The sequence below is a fragment of the Ambystoma mexicanum genome, chromosome 3p, assembly GCF_040938575.1.
Source record: "Ambystoma mexicanum isolate Mex_15411 chromosome 3p, UKY_AmexF1_1, whole genome shotgun sequence".
Lineage (NCBI taxonomy): Eukaryota > Metazoa > Chordata > Amphibia > Caudata > Ambystomatidae > Ambystoma > Ambystoma mexicanum.
In genome coordinates this window covers 787,701,470-787,721,991 of record NC_090925.1, presented here as the reverse complement: position 1 = coordinate 787,721,991, position 20,522 = coordinate 787,701,470, and the positions used below count along the sequence as shown (strand labels likewise).

General features: G+C 45.8%; 1 protein-coding gene across 1 annotated transcript in view; it reads right to left on the bottom strand.

Moving 5' to 3' along the window:
- Nucleotides 1-20,522, bottom strand: part of LOC138580880 (butyrophilin subfamily 1 member A1-like) — a 99,143-nt gene that overhangs the window by 57,656 nt on the left and 20,965 nt on the right. The window contains exons 2-3 of the mRNA XM_069651772.1: nt 9,529-9,599; nt 7,744-8,103 (exon numbers count right to left, since the gene is read on the bottom strand). Coding sequence (XP_069507873.1) covers nt 7,744-8,103; nt 9,529-9,598 — 430 coding nt within the window. The 5' untranslated portion in view covers nt 9,599. The remainder of the gene's footprint in view (nt 1-7,743; nt 8,104-9,528; nt 9,600-20,522) is intronic.

Here is a 20,522-nt window from a genome sequence, read left to right as displayed (position 1 = left end):
GTTCAGTAAAAAGAACTAAAAATACTTTAAAGTAAACTGCTGCCACCAGTTCATCCTAGGCACACTTATACAATCACCAAACAATCCTTAGAGGGTGGCTAGGGCCAAAAAACAAAAAGACCCCTGTGCGCAGTCCTGTAAGGTACTTGCCACATCGATAAAAAGTTACCAAGAAATGGCAACATAGTCAAAGACTAAGGGAAACATAGTTTCCCAGTACTGACAGCGTGAAGGGCGTGTCCGTTTCCCCATACCAGATGAGCAAAATCCCAGAGGAGCACAGATGAAGGCTGTGCTCCACTGCAGAAAGTCAGGTTAGGTAAGCCAATCAAAAGGAAAAAGTTTGGTTGGGGTCCATAAATGGAGGGAAAATTGCAAATAAGTGAAGTCTTTCCTAACACATCACTCACTCATTCAGACACACACTCAAACATGCATCCATACATTCACTCACACACGCATACATACATCCATAATCACGTACACTCATGCTTTTTTATTTTCCTTACCTGCAACCCAGTCTGGACTCTGATCAGCCTGACGCTGTCTGACATGAAGGCCTTCCGGGTCCCACGCCCAACGAAACAGGAACCAGGAAGCAGGGAGAGCTTCTTGGTTTCTACACATGCATGGAGGAGCCAGTGTGCTCTGAGATGAAAGCCTCAGGCTGTCTGAATATGCAGGGAGGTGCAGGAGTGCCCCCTATAGACACACAGACCTGAGGTTCCCCAGTCTACCTCAGGGAGACCAGGCAGCCACTCTGAACGCTTGCATGGGGAAAATCGCATGGGCTGCTCATGAGTGACAGGGAGCTCTGGTGGAGCCCGGCTTTGGAGCTCTTTCTGAAGACTGGCGGAGCTCGGCCCAAGCTAGCACCGGCCCAATTAAAGCACTGGCAATGTTTCTACTACTGCTATTGTGTGGGTGGGGCGGAGAGGAGGTGTATAGAGTGAGGCCACGGCACATGAGAGCCTTTCAAATAAGGAATAAGTCCACATTTATAAAAGCATTCTAGTGACTCCATCATTTGGGGGAGGAGGGCACTAGCGTTCTTTTACTTAAGGGGTGAGGCTAGGCATAACACGTTTAAGAACCACTGCTGTAAGGCCTCGTACGCCAATCATTCTGTGTCCATTGTCACTTTCTTGCTTCTTGTCTGAGGATTTTCAGTTTTTCTAGTCCCTTGCATTTATTTACTTCAAGGTCTGGGTATTTAAACCAGCGATTTCGTTCTCAGAGGATAGCACAGGGGCAACATGCTCGCTTTGGAAGCATGGCGACACAGTGCAACAGAGGTTCGATCCCTGAGACCGTGCTTAGAAACCTCTGGGTATTAAGCGTGTTATAAATAACCTATCATATCATATAATATCATTGTGACTTTAATATAATTTAATATGAAGGAAAATATGGGTGATATAGAAGACGTGGGTGGTGCCAGCATAACCTGGCTCTTCCATTGCACTGGACGTGCAAAGGAAGAGATCTGAGGCACCATCAGTGCCCAATTGGGACTCTTAAACCCCAATAGTGTGTGTGTGGATCTCACTCTTGGGGAATGCCTACGCACTTGAGGAACAGTTGGTGAGGGCACCGATGCAACCATTTGAGTAGTGGAAGGACAGACAACCATCTCTACTTCTTAAACAATTTTGAAGGGGTGTGGGCATATGCGAGGGTACCTGTAGCCAAAGCTTGAGCAGCTGCTCTTTCCACCTATGAGGAAATAAAAGCTGTGCTGCTGGAGTCCTTTCGCTACACTCCAGCCACTGGTTCTACAAGCTTCAAAGCTTAGACTTTGATTTCTTCAAGAACCCTCAGCAAAAGCTGAAGGAGCTGTGGAACCTGTGCCGGCCAGAGAGGGGGTGGTGGATGTGAAAGGACTGAAAGGCTTGTTCCCCAGGGCTTCTTCTTGAGAGTCTGCATAGATCCCATCCTACTCTTCTACAGGACTCTGATCCAGTGACTGCGATGGAGGCTACCACGAAGGGTGATGAGTGGGAAAGGAACCAGAGGGTTTTTCATTTGTAGGGATGGTGTCACGACCCTCGCCCTGGCGCCGCTCATACACCATGAACAACAATGTGCTTGGGAACTACTTTATTGTATTGTCAGCCAACATGGAGGCATCCACATAGCTTGGTTCCTAAGAACCAAGCTATGTGGTCTAGTGTTTTGGGTGTGGCAGGCCTGGAACTACTTTCCCTGGTACTACTTTACCTGGGCTATATAAACCACACCCTGACTGCAGAACATGCTTCGTGTTACTTTGCAGCTTGCAATGTGACACTCACCGTGTCCAGCTATTCCCTCGAACCTCAGAGAAGCAGAACCTGCAAGGAGACAAAAGGAACATCATTAGCAGCAGCATCTTACCTGCAGTCTTCATCTTTAGTTACTCGCAGCTCCTGAGAACAGCTTTCCTTGGATCTGCACGCCTCCCGGACAGAACGACCTGAATGAGGAATATAGAGGCAACATTAAAGCTGTAGAGACATTTACAAATTACGAACTGCTCAAAAGGCTTACCTGGCTGGTCGCCTCTCGGCTGACATCACTCCGGACATTCCACTCACGCTGAAGAACACCGCGCCCTACAAGGAAGGAAAACACAGGTTAGCAAAGGCAAGACTTTGCAGCGCTGTGCATAGCGCTTACTTACCGCATCATAGCGCTCTTAATGCGCCATCATTTACCAGCGGGGCTCAACCAAGCCAGTTCGCCACGCTGAAGCTCTGCATACCTAAGTGAGAAAAAATAGACATTTTAAACCAAGAAAGGCATGCAGGATAGCAACAAAACTAAAGAACAGCAATAAGACCTACCTGAACAATATAAAACGGGCCAGCGTCAGTGAAGTAACTGGACCGCATTCGCCCATGAAAGACAACGCACCCTGCAAAGAAGGCAGGACGGAAAGCACGCCTAATTCTACCACAAGGTGAGGAGAGGGCGCCAGAGGGACGGAAAACATACGGGGGTGGAGGGAGGATACTTACCGCAGTCGGTCAGTCTTGAACACAGTCCTCCTGTATTTTCAGGCAGAACCTTCCCCGCAGACCACATCAGGGCAAAGCTGAGAAGCATACCAGCGAGTAACCCAGCTGGGTGGCCTCCCTGTGGATACCAGGTGAGCGTAACAGATGGAGAACAATCACAGGTTAGTCACCCAGATCTTGAAGTAAGGTGAGGGGGCAAAGCAAATAACTCTTTACCCACGGCTTCTCTCTGACCCAGGTCTCCATAAGCGTCAAAGTGCTGCAAGCAAAACAGCAGCAAGAGTATGAGAGTGAACCGGGTACCAATCAAGATCCCAGTCCAAGGGAACAAGTAATTGTGGGTTACCATGGAAGGGTTGTTCCCAGAGTGGGGCCCAGTCTGCCATGAAAAGGATGATTGTACCCAGGTGTGGTGCAAGGGTTTCCCAGAAGTGAGGAAGGGTGGTCATGGAGGTGGGGTGGAAGGCCACTACCAAAGGGATTGGCTCGATAGGATGGAATGTCTGCCTCTGCCTGGTTACAGCAATAGCGTGGCCATGGTAGAAAGAAATGGCATCTTGCCCAATCAGATAACGCACAGACAGGGGAGGTCTCTTTCCAGAAGCAAAGCAAAGCTCAAACCCCTATATTTTACATCAAACTCCCAACGGGGCGTCCGTAGGGTCTAAGGGACATCTTCAATTAGGTCAGGGTTTATAAGTAACGAATAGTTACCAGCATCATAGAACTGGATTACCTCAATGCTATGCTGATTCAGATTAAAGACAAAAATATGGCTGCTCCTGGTGGTGCAGCAGTGGTACACAGCCCACTCACCGCCATCACAAGCCCAGCAGCTTCATGCCTTTATCAACAGGAAGGTACCCCAGCATGGGGTGGTGTGGATAGCTGAGCATAAGGGCATGGATCATTTGGTCTAGGGTGAAAAGGTGGCCAATCCTTTGTCACTCTGGATTTCAGGGTCCCTCAAGCTCCATGGCAGGAGGGGATTGAGGGAAGCCTTTAGGCCGGATGCCACATTGGTGAGGATTCAGGCTGCGGCACATACCTCTAACAATGCTGTTGAGAGAGACAGGTCGCCCAGGTTATCAGTGCACTTGATGTATAGGCTCATTTCAGTGAGCGCTGTAAGGAACTCATGGTGTTTACAGTAAAGACAGACAGAAGTGATCACAGTTCAAGTGTGTTTATTAAACTGTATAGGTAGGTTGGAAAAATGCCTAATCTAAACCTAAATCTAAGATCGGAGCAAGTTTCGACCAGCAAAGAAAAATAAGGCAGTCGTTGTGGTGTCTTGTCAAATAAAAGGGTCTATACTAAGAAAAACCTATTGCCAATCCTTATGCTAAATACTAAAGAAGTGTGGGATAATTTTTATAAGAAAGAAGGGAGTGTTCACAAATACTAAGTCAGGATGCAGTGGTTGGGGACTCCCTTCCCCACGTTTTAAGCATGGGAAAAGGTAGGATTCCGGAGCACAGCACACGGTCGAGCTTTCCCAGCACGAGCCAGCAGTTCCGCTCTCAGAAATCAGGGCCTTCAGTGGTTAAGTTTCTTTTCTACCAAAAGGTCTCTTGCTGCCGTGGACCTAATGTATTCAAAAATAATAAACACAAGTTCCTTTGTGCTTGCATGTTGGTGATGGCTTTCTCCCTTCAATCCCCCTCTTCCGGGCGTAGATACCTAGAATGTTTTCCTCCCTCGATCGGGTTCACTATGGATTTCAATGCAATTCCCGAATCGTAATGTCTTTTTAAACAGTTCACTGTGGACATCCCTCGGTCGGGTTCACTCTTGTCAACACACTGTATATCGGGACTTTAGACTTCACCCCCTCTTAATCAACATCCCTCTTTCGGGTTCAATCTTGTCAATCATACCTTTTCTCATTCAATTCTTACAATATGGGATTCACTTCCCTTAACTTCACAATAATCTGTCGGTCAAAGACTTTCAACTGTACAGAGGAATTTACAAGACCCCTGTATGGCCACTTTGACCCCCTTTCTTGCCTTTCCCAAGGCCTCCTGGTACTGGTAGTTTCAACAATCGGGTGATCAACCCACAGTTTTCTGGAGTGAGCATCCCCTCGACTCACCGACTGTGATGAACTGCTTTGCTTTCCTTCTCTTTGGAGTCAAGGTTGGTACCACGGAGATAAGCATCTCTCCTCGGCTTGGTCATCAGCGGAGGAGGGTCTTGTGTACCGTTGACATCTGCTGCAACCCACGCTGGCTATTGTTCACGGTCTTACGATTCCTTCTGCTGAGGTTTCACGAGCTTGGTTGGAAAGGGCAGGTCACTTATCTCCTTGTCACCCTCTTGGTTTGTGCCATATTTCTCCTCCTCTTGAACTGCCATGCTGAGTTAGTGCTCTCGTTGTGCGGTCTGCCTTGCTCGTATTGTGCTCTCGTGCTCCACCTTTTATCCCTGTGGGGAAGGGAAAGTGCCGTCAGGTGTGTGTGGTTCCGGTCAATTACCTGAATTTGCCTGACCCTGGTATTGGGACATGTCAGGTAAATGGCTCGAGTGTTAGTCCGTTGTCCTTCATAATATGGTAAAGTGTTCGCGTCGGAAACCGGGGGGAGGGCGGGCGTAAAATGTTTGTGTATGCTACGTGGTAGGCTGGGGAAAAGGTGTCAAAAGAAGGGAGATACTGCATCTCAACCATTGGTGCCCCACTTCCACTCCCCGAGGATCCCGATCCAAGTGATCCTCCCTCACTGGTCCACCCCCAGGAACTGGATCCAATAGCGATGGCCGTGTCCTGGCCACCTGGATGACAGACCCCCGGGGACTAGTCAGGGAGACACCTTCAGGTTTCTCACAGCGCGCAGAGTGCTTGCTGACCAGAACCTTGGGTCCACCATTGTTTCTCCTCTGGTAGCTGGAGGAGACGGTAACAGTGGCAACGTGGAGGGCATATGCCACCTAAAGTTGTGCAGTCTAAGGTAGAGGCTAGTTTGCATGGTCGGTACAGACCACAAAGAAGCAGGTCAAAGCTTTGTAAATGCTTCCAGCTTTTACTGCGGACTCATTCCTAGCTTTTACTTGGTTGCACCACAACTAGCAGGGCTGCTGAGGTTCGAGGGGATCCTATATTTTCAAGCCAGTCTTGAAGCTCTAAAATGGGCCTATGGATGCATCCCTCTCCTAGCCAGTCCTGATCAGAGAAAGCCCCTCGTAGTGCCAACGCACCAGTCTGCTCTTGTAGTCGGAACAGTGCTCAACCAGTAGCCTTGTAGTGTTTTATGAGCCCATGGTGTACCACTCCTGGAAGCTTGAGCTTACAGAGCAAAGATGGTGAGAACCCAAGAGGGAGTGCCCTGCAGTGTTCTGTGTGCTGAAAAAGCTGTATTTGTACCCATGTGGTGAAACCTTTACATCGCAGACGATCCACAGCCCTCTAACTTTCCTACACTGTTTACTGGATGCAGGTGGGGACCTTCAACAGTGGTCAAGATCACAAGAAATGGTCTTTCCAGAATGTCCAATGGGGAAACCAAGTACAGGCCTTGCCTAGCAGATCTTGCTTTTTTCAGCTCTCCTTAAAATGACCCATGATGAGCGAGCTGGGCTAGTTTCGATCGGGGCACAGTGGTGATGGTGACTGGGGGAGGGAAGGAGATCGCCTACTGTGTGCTGTGCATGGAGTTTAGCATAGGGGTTGTTTCGTCACTTGCTGGGTGATCCTGCTGGGTAGGGACTGTGTATGCAAGACTTAGAGCCTAAAGCAGTCCGGTGACCCGCCCTGTGGTTGTGTAACGTCAGTCAGATAGACAGATGTCTGACCACACTAGGCCAGTCTGTTCGGACCTAGGCATTTGGGCATATTCCCTTTGTTCGTAGCACTGGGAGTTGTCTTGTCAGCGAAAGCCACTCCATGTGGAAGGAGGACAAGATGGATGCCAGGACTTATGATTCTAGTGATGGAGTTCCAGGTCTGCTCGGCTTCCTGAAGGAACCAGCAAAAGTACCTAAGGAGGAAGTGTCATCATTTGGAAAAGTTGTGAAAAGAGGCATACTTCATAAAACAACCTGTACTAATGAAAAATAAAGCAGCAATGCCACTTGTAGTTGTCAAATATATTAATTAATGAATACACAACTGTGATGGCTTTGCCCCGAAATGCCAGCACCTGTCACTGTAAGTACGAACCTGTAATGGATTGCCATCACCACCTCAAATAACCTTTGAAAGTGAAAGGTCATGTTAAGAGAATAAGGACACATGTTCTTTGATTTCAGCAAGCTACAACCGTGCTATGCTTCTGTGCTGTGCAATTGTCCACAGGGAGCCAATCTTGTGGGGTTTTTTTTAACACTGTGGGGGGTTTTAGAATTTTTTCCTCCACCTTTTTTTTTTTTTAAAGAAGCATGAAATGGAAGCATTCTAGATCACATTCACCTCATAATCAGGAGGTCAATATCTCACGATCTAGTCCCTCAGAATGTGCTACGAGATATATACCTTATGATTTATAATTTAGTGGGTGGTAAACACCAGCTGTATTTCAAACTCTGCCTGTTTGTACTGTGAACTCCAACGTATAATGAGGACCTTATTTGTATTTTAGAAATTCACAGCATTCAGCACAGGGTGAAGAGAATGGCCAACATGCAGCATGTTAAACAAGCAGAGAATTCAACTAGGAGTGGGTCTAGAATCTTCCACAACTTTCACTGACACCGAAGAAAGCTCCGCGCAATAGCACTGAGGAGAAAGGGAACATGCTCGACTGACCTTTCACATCCAGCACCAGGTCTGCCCCACTGCTGAAATTGTGAGATTGAAGCTGGCAGTGGTAGAGCCCACTGTCAGACGCGGTGACGTTACGGATCATCAAGGCCACCGCTTCCCCGGTCAGGTTGTCTCTTATCACCTCAGTCCTTCCTCGATATTCCGGAAGCTGGTCTTTGTTGTCATCGGACCCGTTGCGCTGCAGGTGCACTGGTCTCTGGGATGGTGGCCGCGTCCATTGGACCTCCATGCCTCTGGGGCCGACACCGTGGGACAGCTGGCAAGGCAGGACCACATCTTCACACAGGGTGGCCACGATGGGACTGGAGGGTCTCAGAACCGAAACATTTGCTGCTGGGCTTTCTACCAAAGAGTTAGAAAGAAGCAACACATAAACATCTTATTGCAAGTCAAAATCCATGAACTTTGCCCTTACATGCATAACTCACTGCATTGGTTTGATCTTGGGTCTGTTGCTAGGGGGAGCTAGATTCAACATTAGGTATTTTGTGCAAGTTCAGTAATAGAAGTGCAGGGGAGGGAGGGCCGGGGAGGCAAGGTGTGCAGAGCCCAGGGAGAAGAGGGTGTAGTGGCAGAAAGGTCCACGTGCTAAGTGCGAGGAATGGGTTGGAAGGACTCAAGGGGTGCAGGCCCAGCCAGGTTAGTGCAGGGGGAGTGAGCAGGTTGGGGGGGGGGGGTCAGAGGAGACCTAGTGCAGGGGTAGACTGGTAGGGGAGACCCTGATGCCCTATAATAATATGAAGGTACCAGGCAGCCAGTCAAGAGGCAGATGGGGGGAGGGAAGGAGGAAGGGAAAAGGAGGGTCTTGAGAAGCTTCTTGAATTTAAGGAGATCCGGCTCAAGTCTGAGAGGGGTTGGGAGGCCATTCCAGAGAGAGGCACCTGTGGAGGAGAGAGATCTACCTGCCACTCTCTGCTTGGAGAAGCATCTGGTCTGCAGAGAGTTGGAGCTAGAAGACAGAAGGGCTGTAGCAGGGAGATATTTAGGGAGAGAGAGTTGGATGTAGTGGGGTCCCAGGCCCCAGAAAGCCTTGTGGATGATGCAGTGTTGGAGGTCAATATGCACTCATTATATATTAATTTACCTAGCACGTTTTCAGAGCATGAGTGATTGTGCTTCACTTTTTAAATTAGTGGCTGCAACCGGTCCTTTTCCCCAGTAGTCTGTGCTGGGCCTTCTGGGAGTGGGGGCATTTTTATGCAAGACAACTGAGGCTGTGAGTGCGAGCAAACACTCCGGAGCACACTAGAGTTCGGCACAAATGTTCAGTTGAGAAAAATAAGCAGCTTGTGTGAATACCACTAGTGTGCTGTATTTATGCTTTGGGGTCATAAAACTGTAATTTAGGTGCACCCAATATTTAAGCATTTCACTTAACAGTCAGGGTCAGACTGGAGCATAAAAGTGTCTCGGGCACAGATGACAAAGTGGCCCACAGTTGCAAATGGCTATTCATTCCTTTTGTGACAGACTGTTTGAATAGTACCCCAGGGGGAGTTTTTTTTTAATCAAATGTGATGCAAACTGTGCAATTTAAAGAATATTTATTCTGCAACAATGGTCAAAACTACTAGCCGCATAGTGAAGTCACTCATCAAACTGGCCTACATTGGCCCAATAAAGTGGCCCACTTTGACAAAATAAAGTGCCCCACACCAGCATTTTACGTTTTTGGTTCGGGCGTTGCCCCACACGCCAGTCCGAGCCTGTTCACAGTGAGTGCTGTTGTGATCCCAAGCTAGCAATAACACAGGGACTTGGCCTTACCTGACGCTGAGCTTTGACCGTTGGCGACCAGAAGCAGAATGAAGAGCGGCCAGGAAACCTTTGCCACCATCCTGCGAACAAGAGAAAAACACTGAATACCTCTGCGCCCAACCGCGCTGCTTCCAATGTTTGCGAGTCATTGAACCGGCCTGTTCAAAAGGCCCCCTCCCGCCCTAAATAAACTTGAACGCCCGTCTGCGCTGTTATTGACTCTTTTCCACTTTGCACCCTAAAATGCGGCCGTATAAGCTCTGTGCTGCCCATCCCCCGCAAACCCCCCTCGTTCACCCAATGATTCTCCCACACCTGCTATAGCGACCCGGTTATTCGTAGCCAGGGCCGGTCCTGGATTTGCGGGGTCCTATGAGGCAAAGGATGTGTGGGGGCTCCTAATTCCCTTATGTAGAGACATCAACGTAAATTAGGCAACAGAATGAATCTTTAACATTCGAGGGGAACATGGTAAATTACGTTTTTTTTAATGGGCAGGCTTAAGCCAATATGCAAATAGTCACTAATTAGTATATGTGGCAATGTCAAGATTTTTTTTTGAAGTAGTGCTATGTGTGAGCCGAATCAGTTCTAGGGATTCGAGACAAGTTTGCAACTTAGGGACTTAAGCACATCTCTTCCTAATTGTGGTAAGTAGAATTATTGATAATAATAATGTATTTTTTATATAGCGCTACACAACCATAGGTCTCAGAGCGCTGAAATAACAGACGACATTATTATGCCACAGAGTGGTACACAATTTATCAACCTCAGAAGGATGAAAGGCTGAGTTGACCCTGCCGGGATTCAAACCTGCCACAGCAGGCTGCACACAGATATCAGGGGCGAGCACTTAGCTCACCGTGCTATCTGGCCAGCTATATTGGTTACCCCAAACATGTAAGGGTAGGTGTAAAGGGGGCGGGCATGATGCAGTACCGTGTTTCTAATAGTCCATTTTTTAGACCAGACATAAAAATACTCTGTGGTTCTCAGTCCTCTCATTTCCAAATATCGCGATAGTTTACAGGACAGGAAATTAACGACTAACCAAATGACTGGGGTAGATATTTACATTCACGTCATCAAAACATGCAGAAACAAAAAGATTGACTTGTCCTGTGTAAGGATTGAAGTGCCTTGCAAATACTGGCTGCGTAGCTCATGTCCTTTCGTTTTCTTGTACACTATTTGAAGTTTCAATTTCCAATCAGAAACGCAGGAATACAAGCACCACAATGCAATTTCATGAGCTCCTCAAACGAAGTAGTGCAAACCAAAAACCCTCAATGGTTACAGCTACATTACTAAAAGCGAAGCAAAAGAAAAAACAGGAGGTCGTTATTTGCACGAGGACGAAATCTGTTCTAAAAAAGTTGAACAGACAATTCAAAATATGATGGCAAAGCCAAAAGACGTCACACTACCAACAATGCATTGCTCTGATACACCTCAAAAAGACATCTTCTGGATTCTTGAGGAATTACGCCATCCTATCATAGCCTCTACAGTCATCATTCCTTCATTTCTTCACAACAATCTTTGTAATATCGTCACTACTTTCTCCATGAATAAAATCCAAGAAGACACCAAGAAAAAATGTCTTAGCAAAATGTCTGGCTGGAAACGAGGAGGATAAAGAACTCCCTGACTCTGAAACACGCTTCAGCCTGCGTACCCGGACACATGGCTACCCCATTGATAAGCAAGAGGTGTAACTTAATTAAAGATGGTCAACAATCTGGATCTCTCATTGATGGGAGTCCTTCCAATTTCTATAAAGAACTACATAGTTTGAGTCCGGTGTCAGACATTATGGGGAATTTACTTAACACTTCGTAAACCTCAGGACTAGTTCATGATACTTTTAAAATAAATGGCAGTTGCCACCCTTGTCCTGAGAGTGCAGAGTGGACACAGACCAGATGAAGCATGCCGGAATGAAAGGCATCACATTTTTAAAGCTCAAAACAAGGTGTCGGGTAATTGGCAGTAGGGCTTTCTGAACACAATATTCTGGGAGGTAACCACACAGGAAGTCCTCTCCTTAGCTCCAAACATGACCAGGTTATGGCATTGCTAAAAGTGGCTTGGCAACAGCTGTAGCGTTTATTGGTTGCTGGATTCTTCGCCTTCTTTGGGGGTACTATGCTCATGGGCAAGTAGTAAAAAAGAAATATAAACAAATGTCCAGGCCAGAGATCAGTAGGGCTTTCTAGCTCCCCATTCCTTTCCCTGTATGGCTACCCAGTTCCCCCCAGAGAATGATCAACAGTCAATTAATAAAGGTAAAATAAGTCTCTTACAAGTGTTTCTGTTTGTCTCCCACCTCAGCCTGGTCCGACATCCACTGAAGAAGCCTTATCTTTTCAGAGGTTTCTGTACCAGTTTCAGTGGGCATGGTTGCTCTGGGGTGCTCCTTTGGTTTGTGCTTCCAGGCATCTGGCACGTCTCTTGAGCAAGGCCTCTGTTCTCCCTCTTGATCTCTGGGCTTTTCCCAGGGCTCACCCTGATCTGGGATGCTCTAACATGGGCTTCCCAAACACTCAGTGATGCTGCATAGACTTAGTCCTCCACCCACAGTCAGGGTCGCACTGGGACAAGAAATAGGCCCGGTCACCCAAAAGAAAGTGTCCCACCCCTCGCCTCATGACCCTGCCCTCTGATGACATCACAGGAAGTGATGTCATTTGACCCCAACACAAAGTGACATCCCTGGAAGCGATGAAACACACCTTTCACCCCTTGACAAAACAGGAAGTGGCATCAAATGGTATTGTTCCTAAGTACACTACGAAAAATATTGTTATGATTTCACTAATGTGATATACATTTCATACAAGAATGGATCACCATATGTAAAATTAATATCAGTGTGTATAGATCCATATTGGCAAATTACTGTGAATGCAAGCAGATGTCCTAGGCCAAATGATAATATGTTATTGTATATCACTTACGCTTAAGCTCTTTTTTTATAGAACAAATATGCATACAATATCACCCAACCTGCGTTGGTACTCATTTATCGACCTAAGAAGGATGAAAGGCTTTTTGAAAAAAAAAGAACATTGAAAAAAAAGATATATTTCTTTTCAATTTTATTTCTTCCAAACCGGCCCAGGAGTGGGAAGAAACTGAGGGGCCAGTCCGACCCTGCCCACAGTTAATGTTTGCCCTGGACCAGTCTGACCTACTGGAAGCTGCTTATTCTATAGGGATAGAGGAATTACTTGGTCTCCATCCCCCTTATCATGTTTTATGTAAGGATCTCCTCCTCTAGCTGGTATTTTGCTTCTCCAGCTGCCACCTAGGGGTTGACTTTAGCCAGCAATGTCTGTCTTTCCTCAAAGAACACCCTCACAGATGGTAGCCCTCCTTCAATAAACAACTTCCTCTTAAATGGTAAACCTCCTCCTGCACAACCTCCTTCTCCATGCCTTCAACTGTCTCCCTTTTCAATACACCCTCAACTCACCAAATACTGCTTTACAACTACTACTCGAACAACCACACTTGCAGAGTGCAGGGCCGCCTTGACATCCCGATTCCCCCTCCTCTAAGATGCAGTGTAGGGAAAGTTAATGCGCCTGGGTGGTGTAGGTTGGCTTGGGTTTAGTTTGGCTTGTATGCTTAGGGTCTGGCGTGTGGGGCTTAATCAAATCTCCAAACAAACTGAACTGAAAGGCCAACAGGACAAATGACCTGCCAGCCTTGCAAAACCCTTCACAATGAAAATGGGTCTATTAAGGCAGACTTTGTGAGTGTCTTTCTGCAGTTGACATCCAGAGAAAGCTGAACAAAATGTAAGATTGGAAAGACACATCACATTGCTGGCTGAGAGATAAATGCAGCATTTTCATTGAAACTGGCAACCATCAAAAGGTGATGCCCTATAACAACTCAGACCCACTTTTCAGCATAAAAATGAACAGCAGACCATCAGAAATATATTGTATTAATGACTGAAATAAACAGCCCTTAACATTCAGCTGCCATATGGTGTGTGAAACGAAATCCCCACTTGCAAAAGCAAAGCGAACCATGATCAGTTCATTTCAGCCAAGAACAATCCGTGGGTCTCTGGGCAGAATTTGCAAATGGCTTCCCCCACTGCAAGCCTGGCTCTTGCATCCCAGCTATTTACAACTGCAATAAAGTGTGTCCTGCTCTTAATGGTGTTCAAAGCAAACTTCCCCTGTGGCCAGACCTATTGTCTCTGAAGGCTCATTTCTTTGGAGGACAAATGGACTAGCCAGTGCGTGACTGGAATGTAGGGAAGAGCTGTGAAAAACAGGGGCTGCAATCAAGGGAAGCTTAAAATACACGAAAATAGAGGAGATTTCAGATTGAAATGGTGGTCAACTTGAGATAACAGGACCAAATGCTAGATGTCAGTATGGCCCTGTGATATCACAGCCGCCTAGCCTGCAGTGGGAGATCTCGGTGTAGCTGATGCATTCCAACTATTTACGACATTGCAGCCTGCCAACTTCAAACAACAAAGAGGCTAATAAACACAGTCCAGGAGGTTCTGGGCACATGCTGGCCAACAATTGTAACTAGCCTGAAGAGAGGAGAGCTAAGATTTGTATACATATGTAGATTTCCCATTAGTTTGAATGGGCTATCATAGCTGATGCATTTTCTCAGTAACCACAAACCACACTGCATCCATTTAAGTGTCACTTTTAAGATAATTTCAAGGTGATTTTGTTGAAATAAAATGTATCCACATCTGACTTAGGGAATTGTAATGGCAAGCTAAAATGTGTTTCTGGCTGCTCTGAACGTGTCCTGTATGTAAGAATTGGCAAACTGGTAGATCGTAAAATTAGGTATTTGGAGAGTAAATTGCATGCTCATAACTATTATGCTTTCTGGATGAACAGGAAAAATTGCCCAACACCCGTGCAACATTGTGCAAACCCGGCTGTCGTTTTATTAAATTTCCCATGATTAGCTGAAGTGGAATACATATATATTACAGCAGTTACTAGTAAATTACGAAGTTTTGCCCTAGAGCTACTTTTTGGCTAACGATGACATAAGAAAAAAGGAGGAATTTTAAATTGGAATTGCAATATTTCTGTTCTAGACTCCTAAACCAATCCTTAGAAAGGGAATGGGATTGGGGGTAGGAGAAATATGTGCAGGACCAATCAAAGGTGCTGGAGATCTTGCAGGGCACTGCTCATATTGAATTCTTGATGGTGTCATCACTGGCATATTAAAGTGGATGCACTATGAAAGAGGAGAGCTGCTAAAATTACCAACAGAAGAGCTTATAAAAAATGACCAAAAGAAAGAACTGCCAAAAATATCACCAAGGGGGACAGCTGCCCTAATTAGCAAAGGAGATTTGCTGAAGTTTCATCTGGATGGAAATGTTGCTGGGGAAACTAGAAAAGCAGAGGCTGTGATTCTTCACTGGAGCCAGAGAGAGAAAAGTGCTGTGGGATCCAAATGACTTAAGTGCTGGCTAGAATCCTGTTTTTCTCTACGTGCGAAGCTGCTCAGTCCCTGAGTGCCAAGCCCAGAGATTTCCAAAAGTAAGTATTTTGTCCAGCAAAAGGTCAGCAGGGGATTTATTTAATTAACCATTTCCCTTTCATTGGTGGGTTATTTTCCTATAGTGTGTTTGGGGTGGGGGCAAACAGTGCAGATCCTTAGCATATTTGACTGAATATTAATGTATTTATTTCCTCTTTGGCAAAACACAACAGGGTGATTTTTGTTAAAATTCGAAATTAACAAAGCTCATTGCCAGTGTACTCTGAAAACTATACACTGTTATGTAATTGAGTAATCCTATTTTCCCTGTTGATTCCGACTTCTTTAAAGAAGAGAGGTGTGCTTATTCGTAAACTAAAAAAATCCCCAAATTGCCAACTTCCCCAACACAAGCCTTTAAATGGAGGGGGGTCTAGAAATCAAAAATTCTTAAATCATCCCAATTTTTACTGTCCAACTTCCCCAACGCAGGCCTTTAAGTGCATGGGGTTCTGAAAATCATAAATTCCTAAATCATCCCAATTTTTAATGTCCAACTACCCCAACACAGGCCTTTAAGTGGGGGTTGGGGGATCTGAAAATCCCAAATTCCTAAATCATCCCAATGTGTACTGTCTAACTTCCCCAACACAGCCCTTTAAGTGAGGGGTTTTGACAAACAAACTTCTAAAACTGTCCCCACTCCCTAGCCCTGGCCTTTGAATAGAAGGGTGCTGCATGCAAATGATGCTTGGGTTTTTGTGGCTGGGGGGGAAGTGCTTGCAAAAGTGAGACCTCTTGTATCCAACATTGTGAACCAAACTGCTAGCCCTTTGAAGCATGCAGGAAAATAAATCAAAATTGCACAGCACTGCATATGTAAATTGATTTTGCTCATTTACCAGTGTTGATAATTGTTTGAAATGAGATCTGTATAAAGAAAAGTATTGTGATTTGAGTTTTCCCAACAAACTTGTGTGATTTATTTATGTAAAATGAAGTTCAATTGTGAGCCACAGAGAAGGTGCGTGTGTAGTTTTAGTGTGATCTCCATTACTTTTAAATAAATATAAATACATTTTCTGTACACCGGTCTGGTTCTTGGCTCATTGGTTGTACAGGTGGAGGGACCCAAGGGGTATGATAGGCGCCTGAAATAGGGCAGAACAAAGAATCCATTCTACAGTTTGTTGTGTGACTCCTTTATTGGGGATGGAAGGAACTCCCCGCGTTGAGGGCAGCCTCTCAGTAACCATTGCAGGCAGTCTGTGAGGGTCTCTGTGTAAGGTTACTTTAAGGCCAGCAACCATTTTGTATTTCAATCTGTGTCTGACTATTTGAAAGCTCCCTTCCTGGAAGCTGTGGTGTGTTTGTTTCTTTTCAGCAGCCTCTGGTTTATCAGCATGTACACAAATAGGCAGTAAGTTCTCAGCAAAGTTATTGTGCTCTTGAAAACGTTCGCCATGGGAGAAATGACACTTTCGGTCTCCCGCAGCATTCTTTGTAATAGTCTGAGAATGGGAGGGGTAGAATGTACCACTGCGAGTTCCGCTGACCATGCTGAAGTACTTTTCTTTGCTACACATGGTGTAAAACAGTAACAGTGTCAGTCTCATGGGCTGTGCTGGTATGAATGCTGTGCTTTTCTAAGGTGTCACTCCGGAAGAAGTGACAACACCACTCCTAACCTTACATCCCCCTGGCAACCTAGTTGGAGAAAACAATGTATCAGTATTATGATACAGAACCCTACTTCATCTCAGCATTCCCAAGGGAGGCTTTGAATCCTTACGATGTCTCTTCACTTCTGAGTCCTGCAGCTTATATCCCATAAAGGGGCAGGACTGCTTTGGTTGACAAGAAGGGACAACTTCTCCAGAATCAGGGGAGGATGTAGAGAGCTACCTGCCAGGTACTTAGAGGAAGTCCCTTCCCATAGACATCAGTGGAGTTCCTAGGTAAACTCACGTGATGAGTTCCTAGCTCACACTGGGAATGCAGTAAGGGTAGTATGGGTAACTCCCTGTCTCCTGCTGCAGCCCCAGCACCCACTAACACACAGTGATGCCCTGTTCCAATGACCGTCCTGCTGACCATTCCCAATGTCAAACAGGTTATCCTATCATATCCTACCGACTTTCAAAAGAAGATCCTGAAATCCTGAGCAACATTAGGAACATTTTGAATGGCCATTAGCCAGAACAAATGACTGGAGCAGGCAGTAACATCTCCAGGCCTATGTAGAAAATCATAACATCTTGTCAATCAACAAAGCCGGGTTCTGCCCCATGCCTGGGACAGAACAATAATAACAAGTACTTAGGATGACCACATAATGCAAGGCTGTAGTCCTTTTAGATCTCTCTGCCGGATTTGAAATGATGCAGCATAATATCCTAACATCTAGACTTTCAAATGTAGGGATCAAAGATAAAGACAAAAACATGTTTTCTCACTTTTTGATCTCCTGAAGAGATAATACAGCGTAGGCTCCCAAAGGGCTCTGCCGTGTCCCCTCTCTTATTTAACATTTATGAAAACCCATTCCTATTACTAATACAATCTCTTGGAATTTGCATATTAAAATTCTGCTGATCTCTCAAACTCCTGTCTCTAATTTCAAACAGAAATTTGAGGGGGCCAATCTATCTCTGCATCCCCTCTTTACCCTTGCACTTACCCTGTACTTTCCAGACATCTAAAAGAAGAGGAGACCATAGGTCACTGATAGCATTTATTAAATTACAAAACAAAATGTGAATATCATTAGAGTGGGAATTGGATTGTCCATTAGTAACTTTACTCTGTAAGGTTTCTTTTTTAATTTGAAGTATGGTAGTTTATTATATTTTGTTTTATCATCACCTTAAGTATACTTAACGTTTCAAATGTAAGCTGCATTGTAATATAATGGCAATATAATAATAAATACATACATTTTCATGTCAGTAAGACAGTGTGTGGAGCACAAAGGAACAGAACTGAAGATGTTTAGCTGCTGTTTAAGCATGGTACTGCTTACCGGAGCTGAAGAGGGTGGTAGTCCAGTGAGAACAAGTGGGGTTTCAAGAGTTTCCGGAATATAGAGCAGGTTGGCTTCCAATTTGCCAACGTGCAGCAGAGCAACCAATCTTGCCCCCCGAAAGCCCTTTATCCAGGTCCCTACTTGTGTAATGGGGGGCATGTCAAGAGGAACTTCTAAACTGTGTGATGGATAGTGAAGGAAAACGTGATAGATGGCGAGCGAAGGCAGGGTTATCATGGTGGATACACCACGTGTACACTCCCTGGCAAGGTGCAGAATGGATTAGAAGATGCCATGGCTTCTAATCAACACGTAAGGGACCAGCGGACAGGGAGAGGAAAGAGGTGCAGTGGGGCTTCCTAAATGAGTTCTTTGTCAGGTGAGGAATGCCCAATGCACACATGGTTAAGGGCATTCATATGCGCTATGCTCTGGTATTTATTTAATCTTTATCTTTTGCCTTTCAGACTGGAATTGTTGCTTGGTGAACCACCAAGATCAGTAGAAAAGTAGAAGTCAAAAAAAGGAATTAGCAAAAAGAAAGAAAAAGCTGCCCTAAAAGAGAGATTGTTAAGAGGCAGCTGTGGTGACAGTGAAGAGTTCAAGGGAACAGCCAATGTCTTTTATAGCTGGGATGTTTGTACAAAGCAATGTGTTGTTCACTGCAGCAGAAGAGGCCAGGCTACGAACAATTGATACTCTCTTTCCTAAAGGTAAGATGATTGTTGGGGTAAGGTGACTTTGGGGTGCGATGGTCTTGTAGATGATCGTGGCACAGCAGTGTGAAAGCAAACTAAACGTGGATGTCAGGAGGAGGTGGCTGGAGGTCTGAGAGGGCAGGCATGATATGATTACTTGGCACCGAGGAGAGCAACACTGCTATTGGCATGTCTTGAAAGTGCCTTGCTGCATGGTTCTGGCTTTCCTGTAGATCGTAGCCTGACACTGCATAGCTAGATTGCATAACATTGTACCCGAGTGACGACTATCCATTTGCAATGCCTTTACATGAGCTGCTACTCTTTGATGGGGTGGTGGTGGGGCTGCCATGTGCTGAGTTTATTGTGTTAGTTGAACATTTTAGATGGGGATGGGTTAAGAAATTCTTAACCCAGCTACATCATGCTGTGTTCATGGGTGGAGCATGTGATCTCAGTTGACACGCAGCTTCGGCGTCCCACTACAATTGGAGGTATGGCTCCATGCACCTGTCATGCACCCTATATCATTATATGTTTTGGATCACAGCTGACAATTATAGTTTGAGACAAAAATGAATACAAACATGTATACACTGCCATGTTTCTCTTTGTAAGAGCTCAGAAAATATGTTTGTATGTTAGTTCCATCTAGTTTGAAGTAACACAGCTGCAATTATTGTTGCAATTATGGTATGTGCAGTGTTTGCCTGGGTATGATGATCGTGCTGGGTGGGTAATGGGTCGGAATGATGCAGAATCCCATTGGTGGAGGTGCCTAAATGATTGATGTATGGTGTAGGTGCAAGGTGGGGGGGGGGGGGGTGGTTATGAAGTGGATTTGGGAAATTCACTGGATGGGCATAGGGTGAGAAGTGTGCATGTGTGTGTGTGTGTGTGTGTGTGTGTGTGTGTGTATGTTCGAGCGCATGCGTGCGAGCATGTGTGTGTGTGTGTGTGTTGGGAGGTAGAGTATGATGGGGCATGTGCGGTGGGTGAGGGATGGCTATGGGATGATGGCTAGAAAGATAGCAGAGGAGTTGAAGGAGATGGGAGTGCGTGAGGAATTAGTTTGTGGTAGATGAGGGACGTGGGGATTGGTTATACATGTGGGAAAGAGTGGCAGTTGAAGGTGGTAAGGGTGTGAGTGTTGGGATGGTAGATATAGGTTGGGTGGGGAAGGATCTGGAAGAAGACAGAGGCATGCCTAATACATAGGTGTGGGAAGGTTGTTGGGTATGAGGTGTGTTGTGTGCGGGGTAGGTGTTTGGTGTGGCAGAGGGTGATGTGGGAACAGGGTGGATGAGGTGGAGAAAGAGCTGGAGTTAAGGGGTTGTAGGTTGGGTGGGTGGGGCACAGTAATGCAACAGGTTTGGTTGAGGTGGCTGGAAAGTGGGATGCAGAGTAAGGTCAGGGAGGTATGGTGTGGAGGGATTAGGAAAAGTGTAAATGTGTATATAAGAGAGAGTTTGAGGGGGAGTGGTGGAGGTGGAGGGGTGAGGGAATCATGGGTAATAGTTGGTATGGGAGAGGTAGATGAGGCAGATAAAAATATAAGTGGCAGAGTGAGGTGTGGGGAGAAGGGAAAGGTGTGGTGAGGGTTAAAAAGGATAGGCTAGAGAGAGTTTGTGGAGTTATGGGAGGGTCTAGATAAGCAAGGAGTCCAGTGGGGTAGGAGAAGCATGATCCAAACAGGAGGCGGGGTTGCAAAATTGAGGCAGAGAATCAGAGGATAGTTTGGTGAGGTGAGTTTTATCAACCGGTGCAGGTGTTAAAGATGTGTT